General features: G+C 37.6%; 1 gene segment (V, D, J or C); it reads left to right on the plus strand.

The window, feature by feature from the left end:
* The first annotated feature begins 1,986 nt into the window (after positions 1-1,986).
* Positions 1,987-2,550, plus strand: LOC117975764 (T cell receptor alpha variable 6-like). The segment is given in 2 exon segments: positions 1,987-2,038; positions 2,227-2,550. Coding segments are annotated over 2 exon segments (348 nt in total).
* The last annotated feature ends 9,074 nt before the right edge of the window (positions 2,551-11,624 follow it).

Here is an 11,624-nt window from a genome sequence, read left to right on the forward strand (position 1 = left end):
AAACTCTAAATGCATATAATAATTATTTACAAAGGTATTTGGAAAGTTATGTACACTACCCCAAAATGGAAAGCCAAAATGTCTCATCTTTAAGGGAAAGGCTTAATGACACAAATGGAATATTATGCACCAAATAAATGGTGTTTACAAAGATAATCTATAATGATTATTGAATAGTAATAATTAAAAAGAATCAAGATATTGTTGCCACTTAATAAAAATCTGAATAGTGCAAATGTTGGGAAAAAACGCACTGAGATATTGATAATGCATTTCTTTGCTTGATAAGGTAAGTAGTGATTTTCTCTTTCATCCTATTTTTATCAATTTTCCAAAATATGCCTTAGTTGATTAAAAGTCTTTCCAATCCACCATTTTCTGTAAATTTTCTAAAATTACTCTTAGCTCTGAAGTTCAATGACCCTGGTTCAGTCACCTATACCTCACAATGAGAAAGCAGCAATAACCTCCTGACTGGTTTTGCAGCCACTATTGGATTCCTTTTCTTATATGAATAGTTCATATTTATTCAGTTCTTACTGTGTCTGATGCATTATATAAAGCATTTTATATACATTAGCCAATGCATTCTAGTGATATCCCCCATTTTACAGATAAGGAAATTCATACTTAGAGACATTAAGTAGCTTGCTCAAGCTCACTCAGAGATTAAATGGAAGAGTTTCAAAGCCAGGTTTGTTTGAGGCTGGAACACAAACTCTTAACTATTCTTTCATGATGTCTATCAACACACTTCTCCAAATTATTCTTGTAGATAAGCAGCCTAATTAATAGAATGTTAACAGACTAGAATGTCCAGTATATGGACTTCCATTTTCATATTATGTCCTCAAAAGCCTCAAAAGTTCCTCGTTTGCTAACAAATAACCTACAAATGAATCCTGGCATTCAAAATCTTTTGTTTTCTAGACCTGAATTCTCCTTCCAACTTGATTTTCTGCTACATTCTAGCCCATTCTCTCTTTCTTCTATCTGTCCATCCATCTGTTCAGCTGTCATTGATCTCTCCATGGAATGGCATAAATGCATCTAAGGAAGTGACTACAATACATCCAACCTGGCATTAAAAAGTAGAAAAGAAAGGATTTCTGATATATACAATCAGAGGGCTGCTGTATTTTAAAAATAATTTTAAACACCCTCTCAGAGGTTATTCTAGGGGTAAAAAACCCTTCACTCGTTTGAATTCTCGCTGAATTTAAACTGAATGTCTACTTATTATAGCCCAACAAGATAAAGAAAAAAGGCCTTTTGAAGTCAAAGCAATACTTTTTTTTTACCTGTGGGAAGGCCTATTCCCTAGATCTGGGAAAGTTTCCTAGAATTCAGCCATACATTTTCTGTGTTTTACATTATCTAGAGCACATGACATCTGCAACTGTGGCAGGAATGACAGAGTAGTTCAACTGGGCAATGAAATGGAGAACTTGGAAAACTTGATCATTTTACCTATATCCAGAATTAATATTGTCAATTCCATGTTATGTACTGAGACTCAATTAGCATTCCTCTGGACTTGTTACTTACAAGTGTGGTCTGAGAACCAGCTGTATCAGCATCACCAGTAAACTTGTTAAAATGTGGAATATCCAGCCCCACCTCAGACCTAATGAAACAGAATTCACAGCTTAACAAAATCCCCAGGTGATTTGCATACATAATTAAGTTTTAGAAGCCCTGACCTGGGAGCACGTTCCATTATTATAACAACTTTCTGAACACAAGAGGGCAGTATTTCCTACCCCCTCAGAGCCTGTCTCAGATGTGAAACGAAGTTCGCTGCATAGCTGGATTAGGCCAGTATGTGTAAGGGGCTGAACAGGCTTGCCATTGATTGGCTGGATAGGAAGGCCAGAACTTCCTTCTAGGGATAGAAGAACCCCAGTAACACCTATCAAACTAAACAGAATGGCTTTTTGGCTGAGGAGGCTGGGTCTACATTTCAGGCCACATTTGGGGAGACGAATGGAGTCATTCCTGGGAGGTGTTTTGCTGATTTTGTGGCTTCAAGTGGACTGTGAGTTGGAGATTTCCTGTTGATGGAGACAGAGAGATCCAGGGCTGCAGTGCACAGGATGAAGGGGAAGGGCTAGGATCCATTATTCCCCATCTTTGGTTATATCTGGGGTTGTGGGAGGAAAATAGACTCAACAGTGTCAGTGTAGTGACTAACCCTCCTACTTTTGGTGTTGTGTTTCTGCCTAGGGGTGAAGAGCCAAAAGATAGAACAGAATTCCAAGGCCCTGAACATTCAGGAGGGTAAAACGGCCACCCTGACCTGCAACTATACAAACTATTCTCCAGCATACTTACAGTGGTACCGACAAGATCCAGGAAGAGGCCCTGTTTTCTTGCTACTCATACGTGAAAATGAGAAAGAAAAAAGGAAAGAAAGACTGAAGGTCACCTTTGATACCACCCTTAAACAGGGTGTGTTTCATATCACAGCCTCCCAGCCTGCAGACTCAGCTACCTACCTCTGTGCTCTAGACACACAGTAGTGCCCTGGCAGCTGCTTCCTGCACCCAAACTCTGCTAACTCTCACAATCAGAGCTCATGGCTGTGCTGTCTCCCAAAGGCTAATCACAGCTCCTGACAGAATGGGGGGGTGTTAGTTGAAAGGGCATTTTTCAAAACAAACAAACAAATGCTCTGAAGAATTCCTCAGAGAAAGGAGGGAGGACTTGCTTTTAAAAAATACATAAATTCTGCTTAGTTTTTGTGACTAGCCTAGAACAGCGTGATAAATTTATGGAGTTAAACACATTACACTTAAGCATTAAAACATGGATTCTTCTAGATGAAAAAATAATCCAAACATTTTTGAGTCGTTTCCCAAACTGAACACTGAATAATGATGATGATGATGATAATGATAAAAAATTGACCTTTTTAAAAATTGTTCATCTTATGAATGGATAACCATGCTATATTGGAAAGCATGCCATAAGTCATGGCATTGCAGAGATAAATTTAGAGCCCTTGTTTACTATGTATGTGGTATCAGTGAGTAGGTCAATATACAAGTCTTCTTTTTCATTTGTTTCTTAAGAGACAGGGTCACACTCTGTCACCCAGGCTGGAGGCTGGAGTGCAATAGCACAATCACAGCTCACTGCAGACCACAACTCCTGGGCTTAAGTGATCCTCCTGCCTCAGCCTCCTGAGTAGCTGGAATTACAAGCACACACCACCATGCCTGGGTTGTACAACTCTTTTAAGAAAGAGAACTTACACCTTCTCATGTTAGGCATGGGTTCTGAGTTGAGGACTTCTCCGTTATTATTACCATTTCTATCAATTTCTGTCATCTATGTATTACCTTGTTTCTTGATCTATTTTTAGATTATTGCCAAGACAGACAGATCCCATAGGTCATGCATGTTCAGTTACTAACATGGCAGAATCTGTGGGTTTTGACTAACTCTGTTTGAGGCTAGGGCTGATATTTCTGTCTGCTTTGGGCCACATACAGTCACTGCCAAAATGATATGATCATGAAGCTGTTTGTGTTTGAGTGTAGGAAGAGGTGCAGAGAGAATATATGTAGGATAATAGGGGAAGAAAACAATACACCTAGAAAAACAGAATTTGAGGACAAGAAGTCCCTTCTTTTAATCACCATTAATAAAATAGAGGCAGCTAGGAATAAGAAAATAATGGGCTCTGAGTCACTGGCACCTGGGATTTGATAGTCAGAGAGAAGGAGAGTTCAATGCAGAGATTGTTAACCATAGTTGGACATCTTGAAGGTTCATAAACTCCCTGAAATTGAGAATAGATGGAATATTATTATGACATAATTATTGTTTGGGAGGAGTTTTCCTCCCATTTCTGGCAATGAACAAGAAAAGATTCATATAATTTGAATATGGATAAGAGTTATGTCAGAACAGGGGGCTGAGAGAAGGATGAGGGATTGTTCAACAGCTCAGGCCAGAGATGAGGACAGACCTAAGAAATGATTGAATGTAGGAGAATTTAGAAGGGAGTAAATAATTTCCTCCAACAGGAATTGGAATGTCTTTCCCTTTGTAATAAATGGAGGGTATAAATTACAACTGGCAGTACAGCATTCAAAAGTATGGGCGTGGGAGTGCAACATATCGGTGGAAAATTCTGACCCAGTCAATGACTGGGCTGTGTTGTCTTGGGGAAGTGTTTCTAGATCTCTGAGTACCAAATTCCTCTCCTGTGAAATGCTAGTAATAGAATTACCTCATAGGATTATTGTTAAGAATACATAAAAGTATAAAAATATATATAAGGCAACTATTGTGGTGGCAGGTACACCAGTGCACTAGAAATTCAACAGACACTTGTTTATAGTTCATTTCTTTCAGGAAGTTAAAACTCAAATTTTCTGCTCTAAGCATTAAATATATCTTTTTCATGTTCTATTTCTATAATCTTTTTACTAATCACCTCAAAATCTATTTGAAATGATTTGGTATGTAAATATATAAATGATCTGTATTTCACAAACCAGAGACATTAACAAATATTATTGAGTACCTGCTATGTGCCAGACACTGCTATATACAGCAGGGATGCATCAATGAATAAAATAGACAGAAGTTTTGGCTCTCCTGGAGCTTATATTTTATTGAAAAAACAGAGTGAACAAAAAATGTGATAAGTAATATAGTATGTTAGAAGACAGTAAGTACTATGGGAAAAGTAGACCAGGGTAATGGGGATGGGAAATGTGGAGGTGGAGCTGTCTGCAGTTGGAATTTTAAATGTGGGGAGGGAGTCATGGTAGTTCTTATTGAATAAGTATGTGAAGAAAGTGGGGGAGGAAGTAATACAGTTATCTAAGAGAGCATGAACCACCTTGGCAAAATTATGACGGTAAGAGAAATCTGACATAGCTGACTCTATTTTGCTTCTAACCTCCAAGCTGTCCTGTTCATTCCTGGGTGTAGGCCAAGCTGACTTTGGGAGAAATTTAGTTTACAGTTTAACCTTAAAGCAAAGATGATAATAGTCCTTCCCCAAACAACCCCTTCCTTGGTTGGGGGACCAAAATTGCCTTTGTAAAACTAACAAATTAGCCGTAAGATTAGAAATTATGACTCAGGAGTTATGCAGGCAGAGGTCACAACATTAGTAACCTCCCCACTTGCTCCTATGGATATCAACTCTATCATAGGACCTAAGATTGGTGTTCAAGGTATTTTTCAGACTCTAAATCCTGCTGGACCAGCTGGTGCCACCTGGACTGGTAAACTGGCTCAACTGGTTTTGTGATCCCATCCAGGAACTGACTCAGCGCAAGAAGATATCTTCAACTCCCTGTGATGTCATCCCCAACCCAACCAACCAGCATTTGTCAATCACTAGCCCCCTGCCCACCAAATTATCCTTAAAAACCCAAATTTTTGGGTCTCCAAATTTTTGAGTGCTGTGGGTGGGGGTCTGGATTCTTGATTTTGGGCTTTCAGTCTATTCCTGATGACTTTTGGTTTGGTAAAAAGTCTTGATTTAGAGCCAGCTCTTTTACATGGTTTAATAAAATAATCCATGCATTATTAATGCAAAGATTAATTATTAATTAATAATACATATTATTAATGCATAGATTATTATTAGTGTACTTCTCTGTATGGAAAAGAAGTCTGATCTCTTTAGGGTACTGTTTTAACTCAACCGTGGGTCCTTCTTACTGGAAAGATTTCTTTCTTTTCTTTGGTACACCATAATTTATTCATTGTTTTCATAAGCACCATTGCAGAGGAAACAGAGATTTTTGTTTTTTAGGAAAGCAGATCCAAAATTTAGAGATTATGAGTTTATTGGAGGTCTCTGATTAAAATAGGATTGCCATACAAAATATTTTTTAAGGCAAAACAATCTTTCATTTTATTTGTTTGCACAGGTGACACCATTGTCCACATGGAACCACAAGGATTTATGAAAATTCTGGCATGTCTTGCCAGTTGTTCCAACTGAAAAATATCCTATGCGTGGAAATTTGCTTCTACCTCAGAGTCTAAAATTTAAGCTAAGAATCTTGAGTATACTGTGGTAAAATAGAAAGAATAACTACATTTAAGTAAATATCGAGCAACTATTTGCTTTCCTTATTTTCCTCCCAACTCTTCTGGTTTTAATAAGATTTTCTAGTTATTTAAATTGAACTATTTAGTTGATTTAAGTTGAACCAACCCAAGAAACAGGAAACTAGTTAAGTCACCACTTGAGCAAAAGAGAAAGACGAGAATTAAGTTAGGTTGACAAGTGTGAGAAGAAAAAAGAGAAAAAGTTTTGTTGATCTTTTTAACCTCTTAAATATCTCATATTTGTCTATTTTCCACCGTCACCACCACCTGGAGGAATGCAGTAGCCTCCTAATTGTTATGTCTGTATTTACTTTAGCTTTTGCATTTCTGATCTATTTAATACATTAGCCTGCCAAGATATTTTTAAAAATGTGAATTTAATCCTATCATCTCCCTGCTTAAAATACTCTTAAGCCTTCCTATTGTGTTTATCAAAGGCCAAAATCCTTACCAAAACCCCTCCATGGTTTGCTCCCTACTTCTTCTCTAGTTAATTTTTACTGCAATGCCCTTTTCATTCTTTTATGCTCCCATCCCATAGGTCAGTTTTTATTTCCTTGAAAGTGCCAGATATCCCTTGCCTTGGAGTCTTCCAAGATACCATTTTCCCTGCCTGGAATTTTCCCTCATTCTTTCCGTGAGATCCCAATTCAATTGTCACTTGGAAAAACCTTCTTTGACACTTCACCCAGTTTTCAAATAGATACAATTTCTTTATGTAAGTTCTCAAAACACCTTCCTATTAGCTATTATTAGATGAGTTTGTGTTCCATGAAAGCAGGAACTATGTTTATCGTTTTCTTAGCATTCTATTACTAGAAAACTATGACCTATGGCTCATCTAGACAATGGAGTCACTGTGTCTAAAACTAATACTAAGATAAAGATGGTGGAAGGTCATGAATGTTCTTTTTCTAAATAAAGACCTGTTTTTGATCTCCACCCTTGGACTTTTCCAGTTTTGTTTTCATAGCTCTTCATATTGCCAGGCTGTACTACTTTTTGAGGAGACATGTCGAATTAGCTCCCCTGTGAAATGGGTTTCTTTCCCTTTATTCTAACCTGGTCTTCCTAAAATTCTGTAGGGAGGCTGTGTCTAACCATCATGAAATTTGATGAGCCTGGTCCATCCTGTACTTCTCATGATTTTACAGGTTCCTGTCCCAGCTGGTCTATCTTTTTATTATAGATGTGAGTGTCTTGATGTAGAAATCTCTCTTCTCTGCTGTATGCTTCCTACCCAGCAACTTTTATTAACTGGAATGTGTCTCACTATGTTGCTGTTTTCTAAATCTGTTAGGAGATAAGACATTCTGCTTCAGTTGGATGTTGTTTATCATGTATTGTATTACAATAAAAAGTATGAAACTTTATTATAGTATATAATGTTATTCTGGACTACATGCATCTATCAATAAATAATTGTTAGGCATATTCTGTGCTCCAGGCATCTTACTACATGCTGTTAAAATACAGCTCCTGCCTTGAAGCCCTTACTGGTCACACATCAGAAACTCTTCTTGTTCCTAAAATGACAAATCAAACAAACAAGAATAAAACAAACCTCTTTTTTGTATTTCTGTCTTCACATTGCTATGTATTTGTTTCAAAGAATGAAAATTGGTTTCTCTCTGAAACTAGTAATTATTAACATTTGTTTAGTACTGACTACATGTAAAGTATGGGGTTAAAATTTTTACAAAACATTGTTACTTAACTTTCATAGCAATATCTGAGAAGATTTCTTTATCATGATGATGAGACTATTACTGGCACTATATAAAATATTCATAATAAGAGCCACTGACTGAGCCAGCACAAAAGTTAGATTTGAACCGCGTCTACCAGATGCCCAACGCCAATATTTAAGCACTATTTACTGCTACTAGCCTAGAGATCTCTGTTTTCTGATGATGCAGCTTGGTCATGTATCATTCCTGTATTCATTTGAGGAAAAGAAACAAAGTGGAAGCTCAATAGTAAGTAAGCAAATTATTCGCAGCTGCCTGTACCTCAGCACACAGAAGCCAGTCAATCAGTGAAAATGTTCTTTGATATTGAGTTATGTAATTACTGAAGAGTCCTGCTTAAACAGATGTTGCTGTGTAGGCGCTCCAGCCATAGCCTGGATTTTAGTAGATCCTGGAGATACCTGCAACAATAGATCATGGAGACACCTGTTATGTACTTAATAAGCATATTTTCCAAATTAGAAAATGGAACATATGATGTGATAATTGTAAGTAAACACAATAGACATATGCAGGACACTATATACAGATAGGTATTTCCCAGTGTGTATTTGTATTTTTAACAAACAATGTTTTGTTGCTGCTGCTTGGCATCAATATAGGCAACTGGGCAGATGTTGGCAGTGAGGGGGAGAAGGGTAAGTTTACCAGATTCTTCTTAGTTGGTTATTAGAAATGAATGCACTAGTTAGTGTAAACAACTTTGCTTTCTTATCATGAGCTGAAAAATTTTCACCTTAGGAACTGACTAGGGAATGTACAACATTCAGAAGCCTGAAGGTAAGTAACTATTAGTTCTCAGGCAGTCTTCAAAGCCCATCATAAATAGCATTTGTCATCAAATCCTCCTATACATTATAATGTGCTGTAGCTGAATATAGTTACTGGTTGAATTATTGATCTTGCTAAAAATTAAATGTTACCTATGTGTATTTCCAAGTGTCATTGTTACTCAAATAAGGAAGAGTTAGTAAAAAAAGTTTTGACAAATGGCACTCAAACAATTTGGTATGCTTACATATAGAAAAATAAATCATTACCCTTATCTTACATTGTACACCAAAATAAAGTCAAAATGGGTCATAGATCTAAAGGTAAAGGAAAAGCTGTAGACCTAGAAGAAAACATTGGAGAAGTTATTCACAACTTTTGGGTAATAAAAATTTCATAGGTATGACACCGAAATCATAAACCACAATAAGGAAAAAATCATGTCTTGGACTTCATCAAAATTAAAAACTTCTGCTCTTTCATTAATAAAATGAAAAGACAAGCTTTAGACTGGGAGAAATATTCTCATGTTCTTGATACCTATATCTGACAAAGGACTTGTTTTCAGATATCTAAAGAAGTCTACACCTTAATAATAAAAAGAAAAAAAGATACAAGTGGTCAAAAGATCTGAATAAACACTTCACAAAAGAAGATATGTAAATGGCACATGAGTACATGAAAAGATGCTCACATCACTGGTTATCAGACAAATGCAAATCAAAAGCATGAGATACACTACATACTCACACAAATGGTGAAAATTAAAAAGACCGATAATTCTAAGTATTGGCTAGGATGCGGGGTAACGAACTCTCATACTTCTCTGTGATGGTTGGGGGACACAGCAGTGTATTTCTCTGCACTTATTGAAGCCACTGAGAGAGAAATGATGAAGATGGGTCGAGGAGAGGCATGTCTAACCCCAGGACTCTGCTTGAAATGCCCAGCTGCTTCTGGAGCCAACAGGAAAATCACGACACAGACAAGAAGTGGCTAGGGGTGTGGCAACACAGATGTGGAGGTTACAGAGAAAACATTCATTGTAAGAAAAACACCTCCTGTCTGAGCCCAAAGAGCGCATCTACCAGATGTATCATTTACCAGAAACATCTTTACCCGTGAATCTTGACTTGAAGGTGAGTTTAAAATCACTATCAATTGACAATTAAGGTTAACAATTACAACAATTGGCTGTGTGTTAATTAAACTAAACTGGCTAATGAATTGGCTAATGAGACTCAGAAATACGTGTCTGAAAATAAGTAAAATAGCTGTGAATTGTTGGATGTTCAAATTCACTCATTCAACAAATATTTTGGGTGTCCACCATGTTCCAGAAATTGTTCTAAATATTAATGCATCTCTTTGTTTCTTAAAAATAAATACTGTTTCACAAATAATTTGGTTATAGGCCAGTGTGTTAAGTCACAGGGCTTTCCCCCATGGAGACCTAAATCTCTGCATTTGTGTCAGAACAATACTTTCCAAATGATCTAGTTCCCTGGAGTGTGCAGATGACTTGTGTTAATGGCTTGTGATGGTGACCCCATCTATCAGAGGTGTTTGAACCAGAGCAACTCCATCTTGAATGGGGGCTGGGTAAAATGAGGCTGAGACTTACTGGGCTGCATTTTCAGACAGTTAGGCATTCTAAGTCACAGGAGGTCAGCACAAGATACAGGTCATAAAGACCTTGCTGATAAAACAGTTTGAAATAAAGAAGCTGGCCAAAACCCACCAAAACCAAGACAGCTAAGAGAGTGACCTCTGGTCATCCTCACTGCTGTGCTCCCACCGAACCATGACAGGTTACAAATGCCATGACAACATCAGGAAGTTACCTTATACGGTCTAAAAAGGGGAGGCATGAATAATCCACTCCTTGTTTAGCATATACTCAAGAAATAACCATAAAAATGGGCCACCAGCAGTCCTCAGGGCTGCTCTGTCTATGGAGTAGCCGTTCTTTTATTTCTTTACTTTCTTGATAAACTTGCTTTCACTTTATTCTGTGGACTCACCCTGAATTCTTTCTTGTGCAAGATCCAAGAACCCTCTCTTAGGGGTCTGGATCGGGACCCCTTTCTGGTAGCACATCTGCACTAAAATCCGAGTGTGCATCAGGTTAGAATGAGGATTGGAATAGGTGGGTTATGTTGTATGCAGAGTTTAAATTTTACTAAAGACTCTCAAACTGTGTTTTTTTTTTTTTTTTTGCGACTGAGTCTCGCTCTGTCGCCCAGGCTGGAGTGCAGGTGCAGTGGGGCGATCTCGGCTCACTGCAAACTCCGCCTCCCAGGTTCACGCCATTCTCCAGCCTCAGGCTCCCTAGTAGCTGGGACTACAGGGGCCACCATGCCCGGCTATTTTTATTTTTTATTTTTTAGTAGAGACGGGGTTTCACCGTGTTAGCCAGGATGGTCTCGATTTCCTGACCTCGTGATCCACCCACCTCGGCCTCCCAAAGTGCTGGGATTTCAGGCGTGACCCGCCGCCCCTGGCCTCCAAACTGGTTTTTGAAGTGTTATAACTTTGTGATTTGACTCTCGAGAGTGGTTTCTGAGAGTCCCTGTTTCACCACTTCCTTGACAGCCTTGGTATTGTCAAACTTAAATTTTGTTCGTCAACCTGATAAGTGTAAATGCTTTAATTTGCATTTGATTACTAGTGAAGGGTATCATCTTTTTATATACTTATTAGTCAAATGAGTTCCTTCTTTTCTGAATTCCCTGTTCTTCTATGGAGCTTTCACTATTCTCTCCGTGATTTATGGGCATTTATTATAGGTTCTTGAAAACAATCTAGTGTAACCTGTCTTGATAAATGTCTTCCATATATGGCTTGCTTCTTCGTTTTACCTATGGTTATTTTTTATGCAGATAGTTAAAATTTTAATGTAGTCAAATTACTAGTCTTTTCTTTTATAGTTTAGTGTTTAGTATCAAAGATAACAATCTTTCTTACTATGAGGCCTTAATACAGTGTTTTCCAATGTTTTCTTCTAATTATTTT

The sequence above is a fragment of the Pan paniscus genome, chromosome 15 (assembly GCF_029289425.2).
Source record: "Pan paniscus chromosome 15, NHGRI_mPanPan1-v2.0_pri, whole genome shotgun sequence".
Classification (NCBI taxonomy): Eukaryota; Metazoa; Chordata; class Mammalia; order Primates; family Hominidae; genus Pan; species Pan paniscus.